Raw genomic sequence first — 25,965 nt, forward strand, 5'->3', positions numbered from 1 at the left:
ATTTATTTATTTATTTTTAATTTTTTTTTCAACGTTTTTTTATTTATTTTTTTGGGACAGAGAGAGACAGAGCATGAACGGGGGAGGGGCAGAGAGAGAGGGAGACACAGAATCGGAAACAGGCTCCAGGCTCCGAGCCATCAGCCCAGAGCCTGACGCGGGGCTCGAACTCACGGACCGCGAGATCGTGACCTGGCTGAAGTCGGACGCTTAACCGACTGCGCCACCCAGGCGCCCCTTGGGTAATGTTTTAAAATAAAATATTTTCATTCAAAGATTTTAAAAGAGAAAACATAAGCCAACTAATTCTGAAGAAATCAGATTCTCAGTTAGTACATTTTTTGATTTGGTTTTAAAATTTCATTCTGTGAGATTACCAGCATGGACCACACCAATGATAAGTTAAATGCCCACAATGTATCATACCAGTAATTTTAATATTCTAATCATCTTATAAGATTGAGCCAAATGTTCTGTCCAGATAAAAGGAATTACCTTACAACTGACCGAGCCAGTGTGTTTGCCTACTTTAACCCCAGATTTCTTCTGGGGCTGCAGAGAAAAAAAATATCTATCTGCATTGACTATTGAAGACAACACAGTGTGCCAAGCACTATGTACTTTGGTTTCTAATGAGTTATCTAGTGATTCTCACTGTGACTCTTACTTGAAAATCTGCAGCGGACTGCTTGGAGGAAGAAACAAAAGCACAACTACCTATTTGTCTCCAGGATACTGAGTAGGTGATTAGTGGCAGAGACTGTGAAACCAAAATCTGTATTTTCTCTACACTTTTTGAAGTGAAATATTACTGTCTATCAATACAGTTTATACCTCTTGACCTTCCTTTCAATTCCAGTGTTCACTGAGTCAGCTTCTTTTGGTGTGGTAGATCTGAGGCCCTTTGTTGCAATATGGGGTTTGCTGACAAGAGAGATTGTGACTTCTCAACCCCCAGAGCAATGGGCTGTGCCTCACAGGAAGGGAGATGAAAACCCCACTGCATTCCGTGGGGACCAGAGCCTTTATCACTGGATGGTGGAATGCAGCAGCCTTGCTCTGCGCCCATGTACACCTGGGGTTCATTTCTCCGTGATGGCAGTTGCACTGACCCTATACAAAAGGAAAAAGGAATTTTAGGATTCACATCATTCACAATATCCAGCAAGAGAGGCCCTAATAATAGTGATTGGAGAGTAGGCCTAAAAGATGAGGCACAAAATGAATCCATTCTCAGACTACCTGGATCCAATATTTTTAAAACTTGGTTGGATGAGACGAATCAAAGGCAATACTACCTGACATTCCATTTTAACTTTCTCTGTGCACTTCTCTCCCCATCTGGGAGACTTGAGAACAGAGGCCAGATTTTAAATGCACTTGCATGCCTATGACCTAGCATGGCACTCGGCCCCTAGCACAGTGCTAACTTAACCTGCACCAACTGATGTTGGTTGAGGTCAATGAACATGGTTCCATGGATCCACCACCAGCACAGCCTGTATTTTAATGGTTTTTCCAGGAGCAGAGAAGGAATTGGCTCAGAGCCAGTCTCAATCTTTTATCTCATTCTCCACTCTATTTCCTTACTGCGGATCTCTTTGTGCACTTTCACCACATATATTTATGAGACAGCTGGACATGATTGGGGGGTGTGATCACTCATACTGGGAGACAGCTTTATGAATGGCCCACAAAGAATGGGTCAAACTGCAGTAGAGTGAGCAAAAAGGGAGATATTTTAATCTCTTCCTGTGTACTCAGCTAACCAAGTTCTTAGTTCTTTCTTGAGTTTAACCATACCTTGGTCAAATCATTGTGCTACTGATTAACTGGCAAAATTATACGTACCTTGACAGTGAATTACTTATGCAATAAAGAATTTGATGCTTTTACCTCCTCAAGAAAAAGTAATATGTAACTACAAGGTACTCCATTACTTTCTAATAATGTTAGTAATAACAACAAAACCCAAGTAACTTTTGAAAATGCTAAATGTGTTCATTACACAAGTAACAACACTAATAACAGTTTATATGTAAAACTATATTTACTATAATTTTAATATTCAATTCTTAAGTGTACCATAATATCCAGGGCTTTCCTCAAGGAAAAAAAGTTCTACTGAATTTGGGTTACATGACAATACATGTATGAGACAGAAGTGTAGAGTGAGTTTTTCAAAACAAGAATCCCATGTTCTCTCCATATGGATATCTGAAGAGGAGAGTATGGTAACAAGCATATTTACAAAAAGCAAATGTCAAAAAATATAAGTAGAGTTGAAGCCCCTCTCAGCAGAGAAACTATTTATGTTGGCTCAAAGTTTCTTTGAACCTAACAGCGTAGGATTCAAAACATGTTCAACTTTGCCCCCTGAATTATGAAATAAAACTGACATCTGAGACCCATGCCCAAGATGTCATAATGCAACCCTTGGCAAAGTATTATATTAAAGGGTGTCTAACTCCATTTCCACGTGAAGCAGACTGAGTTCCAGAGAAGCCTGAGAACCTGGGTTGATTTTATGGCCCCTCTCCCAGTAGCCATGGACTTCACAGATGGCCAGGCATCTGGCTGAGGGCTAGCTCCTGAGAAGACTTGAACACTCCCAAATCCCCAGGAGGACCCCCAGATCAATTTGAATTCAGAAGAACCTTCCTAGTAGAACACAGAACACATTTTCTTGGAGCCATTTATAATTTCACCGGAACTACACCTACAGCTACCAATACAGATCCCAAACCCCAAGAATGACCTCAAAACCCAACTTAATTCAAGTAAGGAGTCACTCATTGTGTGCTTGCTCCGAGTGATGTAGCAGACTGGTATGTGACCAGAGTTTTGAGCAAACGTGCTAACCTCACATAAGATAGGAATCCAATCCAAACACATTTCTCTAAGTTCTAGGGCATTCCAATACAGCCCAGCTGCTCGCATAGCTTATACAGCTTAACCATTGTTTTTGTGCTTCTTTGAGACTTTCACATTAAGGAAAACATTCAGGATCCAAGTAAAGATAGCCATTCACCTGTCTCCCGAGAGGAAAACTGGCTAACATCTGCTGCCTCACTGTCCTTGAGGGCCATTGATTGACTTCCATTCCTGAGATTTTGGTGTTCCTTTATAACCACAAACTGCAGAGAATACAAGAGAGGGAAGGAGAGAGAGGACATTGCTATAATTCACAAATTATCTCAACATACATTAAACCAAAGTCTATGGCTTCGTTATGTTCATCCTATGGAATGTGAAAGTTGAAAGGCCCTGCCAAATTTATTGCTCTTGCTAATGGAAAATTCAGGAGCCATACTACTCTACTCATACATACTAGCCACTTAATAGAGAATACTCTATTAAAGCAACTAGGCACTACCAATGGCTTTACTGAAGAATCTATTCTAATTCTGGAATCCCAACTTTTGGGTCATGGATCCCAAGGATACCACTGTTTTATTTTAAGCAATCCAAGAATCCATAGTGTTCTAACCATTGCCCAAGAGCCAAATAAGATCTCATATGTGTATATGATCCAATTGTTCAAATATGTGTATGTGTTTAGTTTATAAAATTCATTTAAACCTGCTACCAAGTTCTAAGGAATTTGGGGTCATTAATGAGTAATAATAACTAATAGTAGAACTACTATTTTTCAGGGATCCACCAAATGCTTCTTCATAGTTGAAGAGCTTGGGAACAAGAATTCTAAAAGGCAGGCCCAGAAAAATCCAGCATTTCTCTTTGGTCAAAAAATTGATTATTTTGTCCTTATGGTATTATCCACAATTGACTGGGCACTTGCGATGCAGGCTAACCAGAGTTCACTGGCTCACATTCACACTAGATAGATTAGCTATTAAAATAGATCAATAAAAAAAATAGATCAAGGGGTGTTTGTGTGGCTCAGCCAGTTGAGCATCCGACTTCGGCTCAGGTCATGATCTCACAGCTTGTGAGTTTGAGCCCCACGTCAAGCTCTGTGCTGACAGCTCAGGGCCTGGAGCCTGCTTCAGATTCTGTGTCTCTCCTTCTTGCTTTCTGTCCCTCTCCTGCTCATGCTCTCTCTCTCTCTCTCTCAAAAATAAATAAACATTAAAATAAAGAATTGGTCACACACACACACACACACACACACACACACACACAAAGATCGATGATAAAATTAAAGAAAATAAGTTATCTCATGCGGAGGACAAAGGATGTAATTTGCAAGTCCTTCCTCACCAGTGAGTAACTCAGCAGAGGGACTGACCCAAGATTTTAGCTGATCATGCTCTGCTGGCTCAGAAATGGGCTTTCTACAGAAACGAGCCCAGACTCAGAAATACAATGAGGAAAAGGGAAGAAAAAAACCTCCCTGCTAATATTTCCCTTTGAGAAAAGTATAGGAAGAATAATGAGTAGGGAGAGAAATGTTGGTGAATCCCATGAACATGTGTTTTCATTTTCTTATTTTCCACAGTGCTAATTATCCTTCACTGCTTTCTCTTCATTAATGGTCTCTCTGTAGCAATATATTGCAAAAGCACTACATGACCCACTGTTTAAGGGCGCATACTCATTATTTCTGACTGAAGTCAAAATCCAGTCCTCTGCACTGCAAATTTTCCAGCCACATGTGTTTCTCCCAGAAGAACATAAGCCCTAGAATTCTGGGCTGAGCTGGGGAAGGCAGCTGATAGAACCAGATTCGGTTCTGCTGCTTCTCCTGCTAGTTCAGATGCTCAGCTCTCTCTCACTCCCACTAATATCTACAGCAGCAGTTGGTGTCGATGACAATTACGGCAGACAGGACGGCTAGGGGGACAGAGCTCAGCAGCCTGAGACCTCCTAGTATAGCTCTTAGCCAATAAGTTGCTCATAACAGTGGCAAGTGTTTTTGATTTTTTAAAAACTAGATAGAGATTGTTTCTCTCACTCTTCCATGATTTCAACAACATGAATTAAACCTGCTACCCAAAACCTGAATGAAATACCATCTAGACCAACATATGCAATAATGGTCATTTAGAAGTCTGCATAGTCATGAGGTCTCAAAGAACTGAGGACATTCTATAGGTAAGTCCACCCAGAAGCACACACTTATTAAATCTGGAGATACAGAAGTGGTCTCAGAGGCCACTGAATCCGAACGCCTCAGTGTCCTGAAGAGGAAACAGGAGTTAAATGACTTGCTGAAGATTAGACAGCCAATTACTAGGAGGGTAAAGCTAGACTTCACATTGCTTACTTTGTTTGTGTACTCAAGTTTCAGCCAGAAAATAAGTATACACTGAATGCCTATAAGAAGCAGGGACAATGATCACCTGTTAGGTAAAATTGTGGCCATGAGAGAGCTATTCTCTGGGAAAGCACAGTGAAGTGAAGGTGGGGGAGTGGGGAAATGGTGTGGGAATGGAGGCAATCTCCACCCTTCCATAATATCTTCCTAATAATCTTTTCCCTATTCGCCCGCAGGTTTCAATCCCACCCCCATGGATCTGCCACATATTCCAGCCTTATCTGCAATGTATACAACAAATATTGCCAGCAGTACACTAAACTAGTCAAGTTACTCTGACAGGTGTCTGGAAATGGAAATTCCAACAGTTTTAAGAGAGCTGAGCCTATCCCAAACTTGTCGTGCACTGTTCCAAGATCAACTGCTGAAGTGGGTGATTTATGAAGCATTTTGAACTTCCCAATCATTATGCTTTTAGGAAAATGTGTAGATTTTAAAAAAAGAAAGAAAGAAAGAAAAGAAAATGTGTAGACTTGCCAGATAAAATATAGGACACCGAGTTAAATTTGAATTTAAATTTAACATTCAGTGCTAAGTATGAATTTAACTAGGTATCCTATATTTTTATTTGCTAAGTCTGGCAACAATTTTGCTGCTGAATTTTACAGATTTAAAAATGTATGTGAAGAAAAGAAATATTAAGAAAATTAGAGCATCAGCTGTATTTCAATAAATAAATAAATACATAAATAAATAAACATCTACAGTGAGAAACCAGAAGAAGAAAGAAGATAAAAAAAAAAAAGAAAATGAGAGCATAATCTTGGGTTTTTAAGACATCCATTTGAAAGAGATTACCTAAAAATTGGGAAAGACTTTTAACATCACCCATAAAAGTATAAGTTATAGAAAGAAGGTACATGACAGAAAAAAATAATGAGAAAAAAATGAAGCAGGATCCATATGAAGCCAATTTCTTGCTTCATGTCCTTCGGTCACATTACCCAAGGTTGGGGACAAGAGGCCATCCCTGCCTCGCTGTCTGTAGGCCTACTAACTTCTCTGCTCGACTCTTCATAAGGATTCTTCAAATTTTTTGATGGTAGCTTCTTAGTTCTGCAATAAAGCCAAAATGTGAGACAATTTCAAAACAAAACACAACCAGAACCCTTTTAGCGATGGTCAGGGACAACCGCTTTTGCTACTGAAACGTAGGTACTTACAATGTATGAGAGAGAAGAAATATTAAGAAAGCTAGGAGCATAACTTGGGGTTTTTAAGGTATTCTTTTCTCTGGAACTTTCCAGATGATATTTCATTTTTTCCAAGGTTCTCTGAGATGTTGTGGGCCAGGGGGCAGGGAGCCATGCATTCATTCACTCATGTGTACATACTGACTACTAACTATATCCCAGGTACTACCCTAGTACTGGGGATAAAGAAGTGGAGAAACAACAGCAAAGTCTCTACCTTAATGGACTTACAATTTGGGCGGCAGGGAGTGTCTATGGAAATAATATCACGGCAACTATGACACAGGCTATGTTAGCTCCATTTTATAAGTGAAGCCAGTGGGACTAGAAGATAGCAGTGACTCATGCAAGGCACACAGCTACCAAAGGCAACTTAGGAGTTGGGTCACAATGACACAAAACCTAGGCCTCTTCCATTGGCCTGGCGCCCTCTGCTGCTCAAAAGCATCAGATGCAAGGACACACAGTGGAGAACCCAAGAGAATACTATCCCATACTTGCCAAGCTAGGAAATAGAATAGGTCTCTCGCCTCCAAATCTAGCTTTATAAACACTTATTTGTTTGACAAACATGAAGCACAAAGTCTATAGAAGGCATGGTGTCATGCACTGAGGGGAAGGGAAGTTAAGGGAGGGAGATCTAATATTAAGCTGCGATCCCTGTCTCCAAAGCAGTAGCCTCTAGAGGCAGAGAGATGGGTACATAATGTATTGAACAGCCATTTAATGCAAGGCAATGAAGGAAATGTTATGGCAAAGATCACTAACCAGCTCAAGATTCTGAAACAGTGCTGCTGTCTTGGGCAGGTGGCAGCTAAGTCCCTCTAGGAGTGTGACCATCTATCAAATAGGCCTGCCTGGACATCTGATCAAGAGTAGTAAGGAAGGTAGGCACTCCTATGAAAACCATTCTAGAAACTGTGAGTTCAGTGTGACAGATGGTACTGGGTGGTGGTATGGGCTGTTACTGTTTTTAATCAAAGGCATCAAGGAAAATATTGAAGCAAGTGGATAATAGAAGCAGTTCCAAGTTGCAAAGTAACAAAGTTATAGGTTGTGACAGAAGTCTTCCTGTTGATTTTCTTACAAGGGGGTCCTTCCAAGAAATCAAGCTTTATGAAGTAATATTACAACATTTAAAAAATTACTTAGTTCCACAAACAAACTTTTGAGAGATATACCAAAGAGTGTTAAGTGCTCAATCTAGACAAGACATGCAAGGGGTAATACAAAAGGAGGAAATAACTGATTATAACTCTTTAAAGAAAATCATTCAGGGGCACCAGGTGGCTCAGTCGGTTAAGCATCCAACTAGGCTCAGGTCATGATCTCACAGTTTGTGAGTTCAAGCCCCATCTTGGGCTGTGTGCTTACATCTCAGACCCTGGAGTCTGCTTCAGATTATTCTGTGTCTCCCTCACTCTCTGTGCCCTTCCCCTGCTCACACTCTGTCTCTCTCTCAAAAAATAAACAATATAAAAAAAATTTAAAGAAAATCATTCAACATGCCTAAGATCTGTACTTACTGGTATACTTTAGTGACATGACAATATTTAGACAAGCAGTTTTAATTTGATCTTCTCAGAATCAATATAGCAGAGTACAAATGCAGTCAAACACATAGCTGAAAATTTGGGTTATCAGTTCCACTGACCAGAACTATTAAGTAAGTAACCATAGATTTGCTCAGAAAGAACTTTGCAGCTCTGGATGCATTCCAGTAAAAAGTAAAAGAAGGCGTTCTGATGAGTTTTTGTTTTTTTTTTTGTGAAGAAATAGTTCTTATCACTTTTGACTTAGGTAAATGGGGGTCAGAAGCCAAAAATGTTCTTATTTGTATATTAAGTCTACACAGACCAGCTGAGCTGGTCTTTGAGTTCTAAGTCCAAAAAGCCAGCAATCTGACACTAGCTTTCAACCCAGAGCTCTGAAGAACATCAACAGAACATAAAACTTATTTACTATGTCATAGCCCATAGAATAAGAAAAAATACTTAATAATTATAGCACACATGAACTTGAGTTTCTTGTTTCCATTTTTTCTACACTATTTGCCAAGCATCTACTTTTCTTTCGGCATTCTGTCCAATGGAATAAATCTTGATTATTCGATATTCTTTCCACAAATCCAGTACCAGGCTAAAAAGTGAAATGGTTATTGTTGGCACTCTGAATTACAAATTTCAAGTTTGTGCTTGAGAATCTTGTCTCTCAAGATGTAAATAAAAGGGTTTAGAACATGTTAGTCTTTAGGGGAAGATTACAGTTCCTAAAAAAAATCATCATCTTAATAACATATAGTGTTTATTAAGTCCTATATGCCAGTTCTACACTAAACTCTTTAGTTAAATTAATTCAATTAATTTTACAATAACTCTTGAGATAAGTACCGTTCTTTGCTTCCATTTTATAGCAAAGGAAATTAATGAATACAAAGGTTTTAGATAACATGCCTGATGTTACTTAAGCATGACAGAGACTTATACCTGTGCAGTCTGACTCTTAGAGCCCATACTGTTAGCCACAACACTAAGATATAGCAGGATCTCAGACAAGCACATCTTGGATGACATTCTGAAATTCTCCACAATGCATGACACTAGCCTCCTGAATGGTTGTGTAGCGCTGGTAAACGTGATTGGATTTTTATCTGCAGATGGTGGGATAGGTATTTCCTACATTCCCAGAGAACTGGGACCGTTAAATGAGACTTAGGCTCTTTAGCCATATAATGATGAAACTGAATTAGATAAAAAGTCCTCTTTACCCCAAACGCGTTTTGACTCAATAGTTTTGTACAGCAGAAACTACAATAGCACATAAAATGCTTTTCGACATTGATGATGGTGGAGGATGATGTCATTTTTTAAGAAAATGGAAAATAATGGGGGCACCTGGGTAGCTCAGTCAGTGGAGCATCTGACTTCAGCTCAGTTCATGATTTCGCTGTTTGTGGGTTCCAGCCCCACGTCAGGCTCTGTGCTGACAGTTCAGAGCTGGAACCTGCTTCAGATTCTATGTCTCCCTCTCTCTGGCCCTCCCCCGCTGACACTCTGTCTCTCTCTCTCTCAAAAAATAAACATTTTTTTTAAAAAAACTTTTGATGGAAAATAAGCAAACAATGTGATACCTATTCCTTCACCTTAATGTAGCATTATTTTTTTAATTAAACGTATAAATATTTTTGTTCCACAGTTTTTAAGTTTCACCTTGAAATTACTCAAAAAACAAAACTGAAGGAACTTCTGGGTGAGGGAAAATACTGATTCTCTGGAACAGAAGTAATAATTTGCAGAAAATTGACTCAGTGGAAGACAGCCATGAGAAATTAATTACGTAGCCTATGGGGGGAAGCATGTGATGCTAAGAGAAAAAAGTGGAATGTAAAAATGCATTATGCTCAGTTAACAGCCCCAGAAACAACACAGATACATTGACAAAGACTGGAGTGGAACAAGGAAAAGTAAAACCACTGATGTTTCAGAGCAGTGAAATCCTGAGACATTTCTTGTTGTCTTTTATTGTTAACGACACCTTTTAAATAAATGTAGCAAGTCTGTAACAAAAGTTCATCTCAGGGAGGCAGGCATTCTCCTGGGAGGAGCAAGAAAGAGGTTGTAACGGAGGGGCCCAGGGGGCTCAGTCAGTTGAACTCAGGTTTGGGCACCGGTCACAGGTTCATGGGATCAAGCCCCTCATGGGGCTCTGTGCTGACAGCGCAGAGCCTGCTGGGGACTCCTTCCCTCTCCCTCTCTCTCTGCCCCTCCCCCACATGCACACGCGCGCTCACGCGCTCTCTCTCTCTGTCTAATAAATACACAAACACTAAAAAAAAGGAAGTGCCAATGGATAGAAAAGGTCACCTGTAGCAGTGCGCCCCCCACAGCCCCAGCAGCAGCAGCAAGACGAGCGCCACCACGCAGACGGCCACCACAGTGACTTGCCGCTGTCTCCCTTGGCCAGCGTGGCGCAGTTCCCATTTCAAGTCCCGGTGCTGACATCGCTCCCCAACATAGCCAAAAACACAGCTGAAACAACACACAAACAGAGGTCAGCAGTAAGCCCTGGCCAAAAACACTTAGAGTTTTCAGATTCGATATCCAGCTGTCTTTCAACCTCTGCATTTCCAGGCTCAGCTCTTTAGAAGCATATGGAAAATCCATCAGGGGTCAGTTGAAAGCACTCTGATTTACACGTTAATGCGGCATGGACTTCCCCCTTTAGTCCGTTTGCCCTGGGATGGATGGGGGATTATTTGCATACCGCCTCTATAAGGCATTGCAGAACATTGATTAAAGATCAGCTTCTGTTAGGCTAAAATCCTGAGGAGCTACCTTTAAGACCAACACAAAGCAACTCTGCCCTAAGAGCCAAGAGAGTTTTTAAACAAATGTTTGGCTAGATTGCAGTGAGTGGAGGTCAAAGGAAGGAAGAATTTGAAGGCAGGGCCCCTCACTTGAGACCAGGCTTATAAAAGAATGTGTAGCCTCTGAACAGGAAGTACAGCCTAGTCAGCTGAGGAAACATTTCTTTCTTTTCTTTTTACAATTTTTTTAATGTTTATTTATTTTTGAGAGAGAGACAGAGAGACAGAGCGTGAGCAGGGGAGGGGCAGAGAGAGAAAGGGAGACACAGAATCCAAAGCAGGCTCCAGGCTCTGAGCTGTCAGCACAGAGCCAAACATGGGGCTCAAACTCACAGAGTCCAAGATCATGATGACCTGAGCTGAAGTCAGATGCTTAACTGCCTGAGCCACCCAGGCGCCCTGCTTTCTTTTTTAAAAAATCACTACTCAAGAGAAAATGTCTTAGTGACAACATGTGAACTTTTGTCTACTTTCTTCAAGGGAGAAAAAAACTAAACGGAGGAAAAGGGGCATGCAGGGGCAGTATTTCATTAGTGAAACTGTAACTAGCATTACCAGCCACCAATATGCTTGTCAACCTTTTAGACAAAAGTAAATGAAACAATGCTGCCATCTACTGGGAATGTATACTTCCAGAAATTATGGGATCTTGGGTACAACAACTATATTCTATTACTCTTTGCAACGGCATAAACTTTAAAAAAATATCCTATTAAACATTTTGAGATACCCACTTGTTAGGAATTTCTTCCCCCCTTGGCCCTGGATCAACTATCTGTTATATCCATACTGTCCATATCATATGAAGGAATGAATACACAGGGAATTGGTACTGGTCCTCGTGATGGGAAGAGACAGTATGGAAAAAGCATTGGATGGAGCTCCAGAAGATCTAGACCCTAGGCCAAGCTCTACCTCGAGTTGGTCACAAGAGCACTGGAAAGTCACTTTCAGAGAGAGAGGGAAAGGAACTCGCATTTGTTAAGTATCCATGTGTCTGACACTGTGCTAGGCACTTTTACTCATTTTACTTTCAATAGCAAATTCCCATTTTATAGATGAGAAAAATGAGACTCAAAGGTGGTAAGTAACTTACACCAGGTCATACAGCTAATGAATGGCAGGGATTTTGTTTGTTTGTTTGTTTGTTTGTTTGTTTGTTTGTTTAGTAGAGCTGACACACAATGTGACATTAGTTTCAGGTGTACAACATGGTGATTTGACAAGTTTATATGTTTGTTGTGCTCACCACAAGTGTAGCTACAATCTGTCACCATATATCACTATTACAACATCAGTGACTATATTCCTTATGTTGTGCCTTTTATTCCTGTGACTTATTTATTCCATAACTGGAAGCCTGTGTCCCCCCATTTGCCTTCACCCATTTTGCCCAACGCCTCCATCTCTCTCCCTTCTTGCAGCCATCAGTTTGTTCTCTGTATTTATAGGTCCGATTCTGCTTTTTGTTTACTCATTTTTTTTAGATTCCACATAGGAGTGAAATTATATGGTATTTGTCTTTCTCAGTCTGACTTACTTCACTTAGTAGAACATACTCTAGGTCCATCCATGTTTTCTCAAATGGCACATCTCATCCTTTTTGTGGCTGTGTCATATTCCATCACGTGAGCGCACACACACACACACACACACACCCCACATCTTTCTTATCCATTCATCTATTACTGGACACTTAGTTTGCATCTATACCTAGGCTATAATAAATAATTCTTGCAATAGACGTAGAGGTGCATATATATTTTTTGTGAATTAGTGCTTTCATTTTCTTTGGGTAAATACCCAATAGTGAAATTATTGGATCATACGGTATTTCTATTTTTGATTTTGGGGGGAAATTGCATACAGTTTTCCACAGTGGCTGTACCAATTTATATTTCCACCAACACTGTATGAGAGCTTCTCTTTCTCCACATCCTTGCCAATATTTGTTACTTTTTGTCTTTTTTATTTTAGCCAGTGAATGGCAAGTTTGATCTAAATGGTTTTCTGATGTCAGAGCCAGTGTTCTGCTGCATTGGGCTACTCCCAAAAAGGTTTTTTGAGCTGTCTGCACCTCTGAAAAGCTAGTCTTCTAGAGGCACCTGGGTGGTTCAGTTGGTTACGCATCTGACTTTGGCTCACGTCATGATCTCACACTTTGTGAGTTCAAGGCTTGTGTTGTGCTCTGTGTTGACAGCTCAGAGCCTGGAGCCTGCTTCAGTTTCTGTGTCTCCCTCTCTCTCTGCCCCTCCCCCCCCCCCATGCTCTTCTTCTGAAAAATGAATAAACCTTAAAAAAATTAAAAAATTTAGAGAGAGAGAGAGAGAGAGAGAGAGAGAGAGAGAGAGAGAGAGAGAGAGAAGCTATTCTTCTAGAATGGACCATGAAAGAGAGGATAGGATCTGAGTGTAGTAAGTATAAAGGACCATCAAATTACTTCATGCTTTCCTGGATACTGTTTTAACTCTAGCTATCTTTGGTTATAGTCCTTTACTACCAATGCCTAACAGCCTCTTTTAAACTGTTGGATATTAACCTCAGAGATTTTAGGGTCTCAAGGAATATGCCAATCACATGGGCAAGAGTGCTGGGGAGCCAAGGCAAGCTGTAATATCGACGCCTTTCTGGGCTGTATGAGGCCCAGAGCAGTCAGTTAGCATTTCACATGGATGGGCCACCCACTACTAGTTCTTTGGGTTATTAACTAGTCCTGTTAAACCAAGCAAAAGATTCCTGGGTTTATTTATTCAAATAAATTTGAACCTGAGTTCATTTGTTTAAATAATTTTAAGAAATTTTGGACTGAAAAAAGGTTCACAAGACTTTTTCACATTGTGGTGTAATATGATCAAGAACTGAGGGCTAGAGTGTGTAGCATTTCTCAAACTGACTTGACCACACAACTTTTTTTCATGAAACATTTCACAGCACTGGAGTTGGGGGATCTTGATCTCGAGAAGACCTGGCCAGAAGGATGTGGGGTGGTTCAAAGCCAATACAGAGTAAACGAGGACCTCCACTTAGCTCAGGAGGCTTGGTCTTCTGAGACTCTCCACACCAGGGAATCTTTGAGGAAGACATGGGGTGTGGAGACATCAGTTCTCACATCCTCTGCACCCCCAGGGAACTAGGGGATCTCTGTATTGAGGGGAGTTTCCATCACCTGCGAGCAAGGACAGTAGAACAGCCCTTTCTAAACCTGCTCACAGTGTTAAGAACATTCTGCAGAATGATGCCCATGCAGTGTTTCTGATAAAAGTTAGACTGGTGCACACTTCTAGAGATGTGTTATTGTAGAATTTTTAAAAATACAAGGTGAGATCAGCAGGGCAAAAGGAGGAAAGGGTTCAATGTTTGATTAAACCACACTTTTATCAAATGTAGAATTCAAAAACAAAGTTGTGATCTAGATTAATGGGAACTCTGGTGATATTTTAAATATTGCTTTTGATTAAAGGTCCTCAAATGTGAGTGTTATCTCTAGTTTAATTGTCATTTTGTAGCAACCCATGTTTAAAACACTATCAGGGAATAAGATACTTTCATCAGGATTTAATGACAGAAAGAAAAGCAGCATACTAAAGAGTTGATTAATCATTTAATGAATTGATGCTATTGGGTCAAACGAAAATAATGTACTAAATCCAATACGTAATTGTGAAATACCTTTCACATTATTTTAATGTCTTTTATAATCTAAAAGTAAAGTATCATAGAGAAAAACAAACCGTGACCTAATAAATTTATCTCCGTAATTTCATTATTTTGGATAACAAGAAATTATGAACAAGTAAAAAAAAATGATTCTTATTAACAAAAATCAAGGATAACTACTGTGAACATTGGATTTATTTTAGAAAATTACAACATGCAAATATGAATATGAAAAGGCACCTGGGTGGCTCAGTTGGTTAAGCTTCTGACTCTTGATCTTGGCTCAGATCATGATCTCACAGTTCGTGGGTTGGAGCCCGTATCGGCCTCAACACTTAAGTGTGGAGCCTGCTTGGGAGTCTGCTCTCTTTCCCTCTCCCTTTCTCTCTCTCTCTCTCTCTTTCTCTCTCTCTCTGATCCTCCCCCACTTGCTTGCATGCTCTCTCTCTCTCAAAATAAATAAACATAAAAATATGAATATGAAGGTAGAATTCTATGAGAATTGAGTCATTTTCACTATATTCATGAGCATTTTTCATTATTTTTGTCTAGCTGACACAATTTATAATGCAAGACCGTTCACTTTGTCACATGATATAACTTGTTCTTCTAACAATTTAGACTGTTTCTGATGATTACTATTCATAAAATAATAAAAGCCTTTAAGCTTATAGCATGTATTCATGAGGATCAGAATATTTTATCACGTCTTCCTCAGGCACAGAGAAAATCATCAATGAGTCAGGTGTCTAGCCATAGGAGACCTATTTATTTTTCAGTACCTATCAGTTCCCCCTGATTGACTTCAAAATATAAGATCCATTAAGAGTAAAATTTGATGCGGAACTAGATACTGTGAGTGTGGTTTTCTCAAAATCTCCAATGGAAATGTTTTCTGAGTAAGTTTGGTAGAGGGACCTATGGTTTCAGGTCACCCTCAGACCTGCTTTTCAGTTGACCGTGTCCACCATGAACCTGTCATGGGGACAAAAAAGGAGCAAGGGGCAGCAGGTGCCGCTTCCAACACTTGTTACTAAACCACAAAAAATGTAAACACCAACTATTAGAAAATGAAGAAAGATAATTTCTTTGCTAGTTTTGAACACTGAAGGCAAGAAGTTCAATGTGAATATATAATAGTTTTGTAAATTCAGAAACGCATTGTGGGTGTTCTCCATATACGTGGCAGAAAATAAATCAAAAGTTTTAAGGGATTCTTTCACAAACCCAAGTTTTCAGCCGGAACGAGAGGTTTATGCCCCAGACTGTACCAGTAGTAACATCAAGTTAAGTAAAAGGGAAAATCACCAATTCTTTAAATGTATATTTACTGTTGGCAGCTTGGCGGTGGGCAGGGTGATGTGTAGGGAGGGTGCAGCGTGTACACAAACACAATTTATATGTGTGTATTTATATATTTCTACCTAGCAAAAACCTACTTATAGAAAACTCTCCTTGACACAAATCTTATCAATTAGCTAAAAGTTACAGACTACAATATCATATCTCTGTGCCACCACAAAGATAGCTCGACTTACTTGCATGCGTATCTGTCCACTGCTTCAATATACATACACACACCGTTATAGAGGCAGTACCCGTCATAGGATGGGGGGCATTCCTGGTAACTGTTTCTCACAGAATAGCGGCCATCCTCCATGAGAACAGAAGGAGGAGTAGAGTCTACAAGAATCAAAGACATTACTCTTACTTTCTGAAGTGATTAGATCTTTCCGGTCTTAATATCAGGAATTAGTCTCTGTGAACAACTTGTGATACGGTGTCCTTTAGGGACAAGAATCGTCACAAGTGACTCTAGTTTCACTTTCCCAACCAGACTTCATGTCATTCACCATGAAGTCAGCCATTCTTTCTTTGGGTTCAGTATTATCTGACAGAAAGCATAATGGAAGCAAGTAAGAGATTGGTCAATTCTAAATAATTCCATGAATCCCAAGTCACTGGTCTCATTATAAAAGTGCATCTGTCATCCACAAACACACACTAACTGTGTAAAATGACAGATAGCTTTAAGAGGGTCTTACTGAACAACAACAGATCTTTTTATGGCTCATCAATCACCCACCAGTATACAATCTATTACCCCCAATACCCTGAAAGCCTCAAAAATTTCTCCCATACAATGCTTTCTTCTAAAAATAATTCAACTTTCAGGGGAGCCCTCAAAGACAAGACTACCAACTTTGACAGAAAAGAAATGTTACCATAAGAGAGGGAATGTCAAAGTGGTAAAAATTCCTTTTATTGAACGATTCTCTGCTCATTAAAAGGAAAACATTAGGATGTGTAGCCGACTATATAAATATAAGTAGTCCTTCAATAGTTTTAAGAAGAGCAAGTTATTTGAGAAAAATAATGTGTTAAAAAAAAAGATCTGGGTAAGTGCAGAAATTTCCCTTCTTGGGGTGTTTTCAGAGCTGAGACAGGTGAATTGCTGGCAGTGGTGGGGAAAGAGTCCCTGATCCTGGTTTCCAAGGTTGGGGTGAAGGCAGCTCCCTTGTGGGGATGGTGAGAACATACTGCCTGTTGGAGAGATGCTTGAGGAAGCAGAAGTCAACCATTAACATTTAAAAAGGAAAAAAAAAGAGATGAAGTTCTAATTCAGATCAAGAAATACTAATTTTTAAGGTAATATTTTAAAATCTTTAAGAGTGATTCAAAATGCTAAGGGTCTAGATGTCCTTCCTGGCCTGCTTTGACCTGCGAAGTTTTTCCAGCAGTCCCAGAAATCAACATTACAAATTAAGACATTAGTCACATAGTTAAAGAAAACCATCTGTATTCTCACCTTTATTGAATTGTAGTGATAAAAACAGAATTTTTTCCAGATGCTATTAAATTAAGAAAATTTGGACTATTTCACATTCTCAAGCTTAGTATCAACCGAATCAGGAAAGTAAACTCACCAGCCGATTGAATCCAATGATTTTCCAGAATCTCTAGGGCAAATACTTTGGGGTACAGAATTTTCCAAAATTAAGCCCCTTCCTTGGATTTAGACCACCCACCAACCTACCAGGACATGTCTGTCCAGGTTCAGACAGGGTGCCGGCACACATGCAGGTGTAGTTTCCCTCTGTATTTGTACAGGTGGCATTTTCCCCACAGGTGTGTATGCCCAACTGGCACTCATCAATATCTGCCAGAAAAAAAAAAAAGGAAGTAGGGAGGAGAAAAGTGAGCTGCAGAGGAGGAAAAAGGGTTATACTATTGGAAGAGCCAACATTCTGGGAAGGGAACATATTCAACTTTTGTCATGCTGCATGCTTTCGGAGCCTTTGCATATTTTGATTAAAAAATTATATCCTGGGGCACCTGGGTGGCTCAGCCGGTTAAGCATCCGACCTCGGCTCAGGTCGTGATCTCACAGTTCGTGGGTCGAGCCCCACGTCGGGCCCTGTGCTGACAGCTCAGAGCCTGGAGCCTGCTTCAGATTCTGCATCTCCCTCTCTTTCTGTCCCCCTTCCCTGCTCACACTCTGTCTCTCTCTCTCTTTCTCTCTCAAAAATAAATAAACATTTAAAAAATTTAAAAATTATATCATGAATATTGGACACAAAGATGAATGGAGTCCCTCAGCTGCCTGCCCATTCAGGTGTTCTAAACTCCTGAAATATGGCTGGATGTTTTCCTACTGCTTGGGAGAAAGGAGACATCCCAACAGCAGCTCAGTGGGGAGGCTGGAGATTGGTAAACTATCTCTAGGCAAACATTTAGAAAATCAAATCCTAAAAATTCATTCTTTACTTTTGCAAATAGACCTCCAGTCATTGACATACATGTTATGTCAAATAAAACACTTCTGCATTTTTTCTACATAAATATAAGCTAACTCATCCCTTTCTTTCCCAACTACCATCATTTTCTTTCTCAATTACCACCCCCCTGACATCTAGATCCTTCCTCTCTTCAACTTTGCATTACTAATAGAACGGCCTTTCTCCATTCCCTGCATCCCATCTCTCCCCCACTCTACTCCTAAACACCAGTGCCAGATTACTCTTCCTAAAGCACATTGCCCATCAGTACACCGCTTGCCTCAAATGCTGCCGGTGGCTCCCTGATGCCCAGAGCTGAGCTGCCCGAGGTGGCCGCCACTGCCGTGTGTGTGTATGAGCATCTGAAACGGCAGCCAGTCTACACTGACATGCTGTAAGTGTAAAACACTTCCCAGATTTGAAGACTTAGTACCAACATGAAGCAAAAATGTGAAATCTCTCAATAACTTTTATATTGATTACATATTAACATATTAATACCTTTGACATATTGGATTGAATAAAATCTAAAATTAATTTCACCTGTCTCTTCGTACTTTTTGTAACGTGGCTATTAGCAAAATTAAAGTCATATATGTAACTTACATTACACTTCTGTTGGATGGTGCTGGTCTAGAGAAGTAAAACCCCAATGACTGATGCTCAGCTTCTAGTCTCCTGCATATGTAACCCAACCCACTTGTTATGAACTGTATTGAATCTCCCTCGAGATCCATATGTTGAAGTTCTAACCCCCAATGTGACTATGTTTAGAGATGGGGACTTTAAGGCAGTAATTAAAGTTAAATGAGGTCATAAGAGTGAGGCCCTAATCCAACAGAATTGAAGTTCTTATAAGAAAAGAGAGAGAATGATCTCACAGCTCCTGAGTTCAAGCCCCGCATCAGGCTCTGGGCTGACAGCTCAGAGCCTGGAGCTTCAGATTCTGTGTCTCTGGCTCTCTCTGCCTGTCCCCTGCTCATGCTCTGTCTCTCCCTCTCTCTATCTCTCTCAAAAATAAACATTAAAACAATTTTTTTAATTTAAAAAAAGCAAAGGAAGAGACACCACATGCCCCCCCACCCCCTAATGACAGCAGGAAGGCATGTGAGTATGCAATAAGAAGGCTGTGGTCTGCAAGCCCAGAAGAGCTGCCACCAGGAATTGAATCAGCCAGCACATTGACCTCAAACGTCTAGGCTCCGGAACTGTGAGAAAATACATTTCTGTTGTTTAAGCCATCCAGTCGATGCTGTATTTTGTTATGAAGGCCTGAGCAGACTAAGACATCACCTTTCCAGCCTGTTTCTCTCACACCCACTACACTTAGGGATCAGTTGGGCTATTCTCTACCTCCCAAATAGACCTGTAATATGTTTATGCCTGGAATTCCCCCCCTCCTTCACATTTCTAATAAAAATTTACTCTTGAGGTGCCGAGGTGGCTCAGTTGGCTAAGCATCTGACTCTTGATTTCAGATCAGGTAATGATCCCACAGTTCCTGGGTTCAAGCCCCACGTCAGGCTCTGCACTGACAGTGCAGAGCCTGTGTGGGATTCTCTCCCCCCACCCCTCTCTTTCCCTCTGCCTCTCCCCACCCCCTTAAAATAAATAAATAAAAATTCCTCATGCCACAAGGTCCATCCATAGTGATATTTCTTTCATGAAGTCTTTCCTAATACCTCACACAGATATTCTCCCAGTTGTGAATTTTCACTGTAGTTTTTACTTCTCCCATGATGCACACCCTTCTTCTCTATTTATTATTAGCTCCATTTATTCTAGATCCTGCTCTTCTCTCAAACAAGCTCTACCTCCAGCATTCTGGTCTTCCTCACAGGTCCTACTGCTGTGTCTTTCCACTAATAAGAGCTAAATGAATATATGTCACATTGAACTGCTATCCTAATGGCTCAAATTGAGTCTTTTTTTTTACTTACTTATGATTTATAATTTCTATGAACTATTATCTTGAGAGTCAGAGAAAGCTTTTCTAAGAAGCAAAAACAAAGATATAGTCTTGGCCAAAAAATACAACTACTCTTAAGAATAATAACAACAACAATGGCACTTATGTGCCAGGCATGGTTTAAAGCACTATATCTACATATATACGGAGAGGAAGGAAGGAAAGAAGGGGGAGGGAGAGAGAGTCAGAGAGAGGGGGAGAGGGAGGGGGGGAGGGAGACAGAGAGGGAGAATGACACACACACAGAGAACAAGAATAGGCCCATTCTTCCATGTGGCCTGAGGATTCCATGCCATCCGGGTAGTCTGGGCCATGATGCCCTGTTGTGTGCTCACTACTGGAAGGAGGTAGGTTAGTGACACAGTGAGAATCCAGACTACAATGAGTTTAAACATCCAAGAAAGTATACCTTCTTTTCTCTTCAAAGCAAATTAAATATAAAGCCTGTTTGTCTAAATTATCTATGAGCCTGCTTAATTAGAGCAGTGACATTTTCCTGACTGACAGCCAAATATGTGCTTAAAAGAGCATTTACAAATGACTGTGGGCTCCACAAAACTAATCTGATAAAGGTCTGATTTAAACCAACCAGATCCAGAAAACTGGTAGTTATGACTGATTTCATCTTCAACCTCAACATGTGGGAGAAAGCAATAGCATTTTAGTTTCTTATCGGGTCATCTGCCCCTCACCGTGAAAAGATTTGTATGTTTTCAGAAGGAAAAGAAAATACTGAAAGAGACATGTTAAAGCCCTGTTAAACTTCAGATAACCACTTCACTGGGCCATGATGGCTTCAGGCATGTCCCCACTTGTGCGGACTACTATGCTACTGACACCTGGAATGATGGCAGAATCCACTAAGTGAACTCCCAACCCAAAAGCCACACCCAGATCTTGGCAGAGGATGGTAATTATGAAAAGAGGTCTTAATCATGCTTTACTTGTATCCAAATGTCAGTGACTTGAATCTCCCATCTTTTTTTTTTTTAATGTTTATTTATTTTTGACAGAGACAGAGACAGAGTATGAGCAGGGGAGGGGCAGAGAGAGAGGGAGACACAGAATCCAAAGCAGGCTCCAGGCTCTGAGCTGTCAGCACAAAGCCATCAGCACAGAGCCCAAGGTGGGGCTCAAACCCACAAACCTCAAGCCAAAGTCCGACACTGAACTGACTGAGCCACCCAGGTGCCCCTTGAATCTCTCATCTTTGAAACTTATCAAAAGACACCTGATGAACCCCCTCATAGAACCATTTTTCCTTTCTTTCATGCACATAGCAGTCACTTCCAACAGACCTACAGCAGCTCTGCAGTTCACCACAGTTCAACTGCCAAATTCAATGACAGTGAAAATGCTGTACAATTCCCCCGAGGATGGCTCGAGGTATAGAGTGTGGGTGAGGCACGGGGGTCACTCAAATCCCAGAGAAAGAAAGGCAGAGCGGCAAACCACCACTTCGGGGTCTTGAAGCTGACGACTGCAGTCATAGCACAAGGGCACAAACCTGACTATTCATCAAGAACTGAGATATGTCAGTTTGAACATCACGCAACTTCTCTTTCTGTCCTAACATGCGTGGCACCTAAATTATAGCCTGTCTTCTCCTGACCCACCACACCCACCGTGTTTCATGATTCTCTGAGGCCTGCCTCCACCCTCCTCCCTTGGCACACGTGCTCTCTTACCAAGACAGTGAATCCCATCTCCCCGGTAGCCTTCTGAGCACTGGCAAACGTAGCCGCCTTCAGTGTTGATGCACTTGGAGGAGGTGGGAGGGCAAACGGTGGTGCTTGTCCCACACTCATTTATATCTGTGGGCAACATGACCAACTAGTGAAATATGTACACAAATGAGAGTCATAGGAAAAAAGAAACATACGTTCAAATACGATCTTTCAGCCGCTTGCAGATGCTATTTGCAAACGTAATGCAGACTCTGCATCTTGGTTGTAAAGTTGCCTTCTGAATCCGTTTCTACAGATTTCTCAGGTGTCTGATTAGCTAAGTATGTGTATATACATCACATTGTGCCAGAGTTTCAGACCATGAGAACTGAGATTTTTACAGTAGTCACTAACTTAAAATTTCAAGGCTATCAATATAAAATAGAAACCTATCCAGCAAAACCTCAGCTTTTAGGGGAGAAAGTTGTGTTTTCATTGGAATTGTTGACTTCATAAATTTGACTTGAACTCAAATTCATGTTTCTGAAGCTAATTATATTGTTTCCTTTAATGTCAACTGCATATATTATGTAATTTTAATATAAACTCACTGAAATATAACCACATATCATGTGTTTCATATATTCTATATATACTATCCATTATCTTTTTAGCTAATATCAAATAACTTATTCAATCCTGTTGATTACATAAATCCTCTGGAGATTTTGAGTCAGTATTATCTGGTTCACTGTTTTCCAGATATTATGTGTATTGGCCTTTGCTCTTACCAGAACATAGTTTTCCATCGCCAGTAAATCCTTTCAAACACTGACATGTGGCATTTTCTCCTTCTGAAACACACTGAGCCCATGTACCACATCTTATAGGACCACAGTCGTCATTATCTGCCAACAGGGAGAAACCCATCAGATTATTTGCAGACCTCAGGGGGGAAAATGGACTTGACTGTTTGGGGTTCTACAGAACATTCCAGCACTTCCTTTCCTGAGTTCTGGGATAGTTAACCTCCAAATAGAAACAATTTGTTGACCTATAAGCTTTATCTATATTAAAGGATCCACCAGCCATATGTTTCCATTTACATGCTCTCAATAAGTCTCTAGTCTTAAAAAACTATTTGGTGTTCAAAGAGCCCTGTGTGAACTTGTTTATCATTTTTTAAAAACCATTTGCAAGTCTAAACCATAACACTCCTAGGAGTGAATGCACTCAAGTTTCAAAAGTTGTATTGTTTATTTGAGAATTTCCAACCATCATGACATACAATAGGGGTCAATATATTCTTATCCCTCAAAGAGACACAGACTAATATATAGCAAGTAGATCTGTGTACCAACATGGCAGAGAAACAATAAATAACAATTTATTATAATAACACAAGATACAATAGAAAGATTTATTGTCAATTTACTAAGATTGTTTCATATATAAGAGAAATGTATGTCACAAGATTTATGCAGTGACTTGCAAACTTCAAGGCACTTTTACAAAAGTCATGAACCATGCAAACTAAATGCTGTAAATGGATCATTTCATTTCATACTCCATTGAAATGCAAATGCCCCAGGGGATGGAGCTACATGTTGAGCCATAAACATGAGCAAGTTTTGTGTTTTTTTTTTTTTTCCTTTGACTACTCATGTATATAATCATTCTCCAAATGTCTTCTCTCTTTTGGAGTTGGGGGGGTCCTGACATACCACAGCAGGATATGAACTATCATCTCTCTATTCACTGGTAAGTTTGCTCATCTGAGTACTGAAGAGGTAAAAGAAGCACTCTAAATTTGCCCATAAATAAAAGAAAGTTAAATGATCTAAGTAGGATTCAGGTTCCATGTGAATGTAGACATTGGGTAATTGCATTTGATTTGCTTAGCTATTTGAGTGAGGTTTCTCTTGTGGGAACACATGCCCTTCATTCTTGCTTGGTCCTCTCCTGTCACTCATGACTCTTCAAGATGGATAAGTTCAGACTAAATCAATTATATTTGATTTGGCATGCATTTGGAAGACTAGCGCTCAAGTCACAAGGCTGTTCAGTGTATAGTGGACAGTATCCAATTACCCAAGACATTTTAAATCACTTGCAGAATTGCCTTAAATTAGAATATGGCTCAGGATTTATTTGGTAACTTGCAAACCCCAAGGCAGCTTTTGCATAATGAAAAGCAATGGATGTGCTGTTGCAGGGGGATGGGCCATAACCAAAGTTTTTTCTGCCACAAACTTCCTCTGGAAGGAATGCCTAGGCTTCACATTCCTCTTCTCCAAAATATCCAAAATACAGGTGACACTTTTTGTCCAATCTACTTCACATGATTATTGTAAGGACTTGGGGGAAAAAAGTGATTTTTGTCTAAGTTTATTTATTTAAGTTAGCTCTACACCCAATGTGGGGCTCAAACTCATGACCCCAAGATCAGGAGTAGCGTGTTCTTTTTCTTTTTTTTTTTTTTTTAGGTTTATTTATTTATTTTGAGACAGAAAGAGAGCGAGAAGGGGAGGGGCAGAGGGAGAGGGAGAGAGAGAATCCCAAGCAGGCTCCATGCTGCCAGTGCAGAGCCTGACACAGGGCTTGGTCTCTTGAATCATGAGATCATGACCTGAGCCAAAATCAAGAGTCGGGTGCTTAATGGACTGAGCCACCAGGTGTCCCAAACTTGAAAAAACGTGATTTTTTTTTTTAAAAGCCTTGAGAATAATAAATTCTACACATATGTAAATAAGGACAACAAAGAAGAAGCGTATTGTGACCATCTGAATCAGAATTAGCCTGATCACATTAGAAAAGACTCTTGATGGGGCGCCTGGGTGGCTCAGTCGGTTAAGCGGCCGACTTCGGCCCAGGTCACGATCTCGCGGTCCGTGAGTTCGAGCCCCGCGTCGGGCTCTGTGCCGACAGCTCAGAGCCTGGAGCCTGTTTCAGATTCTGTGTCTCCCTCTCTCTGACCCTCCCCCGTTCATGCTTTGTCTCTCTCTGTCTCAAAAATAAATAAACGCTAAAAAAAAAAAAAAAGAAAAAGAAAAGAAAAGACTCTTGATGGGGCACGTGCATGGCTCAGTTGGTTAAGTGCCTGACACTTGGTTTCAGCTCAGGTCATGATCTCACAGTTTCATGGGCTCGAACCCTGCACTGGGCTCTGCACTGGCAGTGCGGAGCCTGCTTGGGATTCTCTCTCTCTCCCTCACTCTCTGCCTCTCCCCTGCTCATGCTGTCTCTGTCGCTTCCAAAATAAATAAATAATTTTTAAAAAAGAAAAGACTCTTGGGACTATTAATTAAACTAATAAAAGTAGTTCATTTAAAAGTCCCTACTATATGCCAGATCCTAAAGAGAGCCACAGATACAGTGATAGAGAATATAGACAGGGGTTCTGCTTTCTTGTGTAATTAGTTATTGAGGTACACGTGTGATAAGCACTCTCAAGAAACAATACCACATTCTAAGAGAGCTGAAATAACTCTCATCTTACCTGGTTAGGAGACTAAAAAAAGCTTTCTGAGAGATCTGAAGGATACATAGGACTTGAAAAGGTATAGAAAGAATACTGTGGGCTGAGAACACAACATCAGTATGTTATAGGCAAGTCCAGTATAACTGGCCATAGAAAGCTGAGGACAGGGGTGCCTGGGTGGCTCTGTCCATAAGGTATGACTTTGGCTCAGGTTATGACCTCACAGTCCATGAGTTTGGGCCCAGTGTCGGGCTCTATGCTGACAGCTCAGAGCCTGGAGCCTGCCTCAGATTTGGTGTCTCCCTCTCTCTTTGCCCCTCCTCCCATTCATGCTGTATTCTGTTTCTCTCTCAAAAATAAGTGAACATTTAAAAAATTAAAAAAAAAAAAGACGAGGCTAGAAAGGCACACATTGAGGCTGTTGAGGTGTGTAAGGACTAGTTCATCCAGGGACCAACAGGCCATGTTAAGAATTTTAAATTTTATTCAGGAATTTAGAAGAACTCGTTATTTTTGTAAACCTACAATGAAACTTTTTTATGATTGAATTTCTTTGCCATCTTCTATGCAGA

General features: G+C 40.4%; 1 protein-coding gene across 7 annotated transcripts in view; it reads right to left on the reverse strand.

Moving 5' to 3' along the window:
• Nucleotides 1-237: 237 nt before the first annotated feature.
• Nucleotides 238-25,965, reverse strand: part of EGF (epidermal growth factor) — a 95,854-nt gene continuing 70,126 nt past the window's right edge. For 3 of the 7 annotated variants that reach the window (XM_058721659.1, XM_058721657.1, XM_058721656.1), the window contains 8 exons: nucleotides 22,704-22,820; nucleotides 21,934-22,059; nucleotides 17,535-17,657; nucleotides 16,036-16,180; nucleotides 10,338-10,502; nucleotides 6,226-6,337; nucleotides 3,032-3,137; nucleotides 238-1,113 (listed from right to left, as the gene is read on the reverse strand). In XM_058721659.1, the coding sequence (XP_058577642.1) occupies nucleotides 863-1,113; nucleotides 3,032-3,137; nucleotides 6,226-6,337; nucleotides 10,338-10,502; nucleotides 16,036-16,180; nucleotides 17,535-17,657; nucleotides 21,934-22,059; nucleotides 22,704-22,820 (1,145 nt within the window). In that variant the 3' untranslated portion in view covers nucleotides 238-862. The remainder of the gene's footprint in view (nucleotides 1,114-3,031; nucleotides 3,138-6,225; nucleotides 6,338-10,337; nucleotides 10,503-16,035; nucleotides 16,181-17,534; nucleotides 17,658-21,933; nucleotides 22,060-22,703; nucleotides 22,821-25,965) is intronic. The other 4 variants (XM_058721663.1, XM_058721658.1, XM_058721660.1 and 1 more) reach the window with 3 other exon arrangements.

Source organism: Neofelis nebulosa, chromosome 3, assembly GCF_028018385.1.
Source record: "Neofelis nebulosa isolate mNeoNeb1 chromosome 3, mNeoNeb1.pri, whole genome shotgun sequence".
In the NCBI taxonomy this organism is placed as follows: Eukaryota; Metazoa; Chordata; class Mammalia; order Carnivora; family Felidae; genus Neofelis; species Neofelis nebulosa.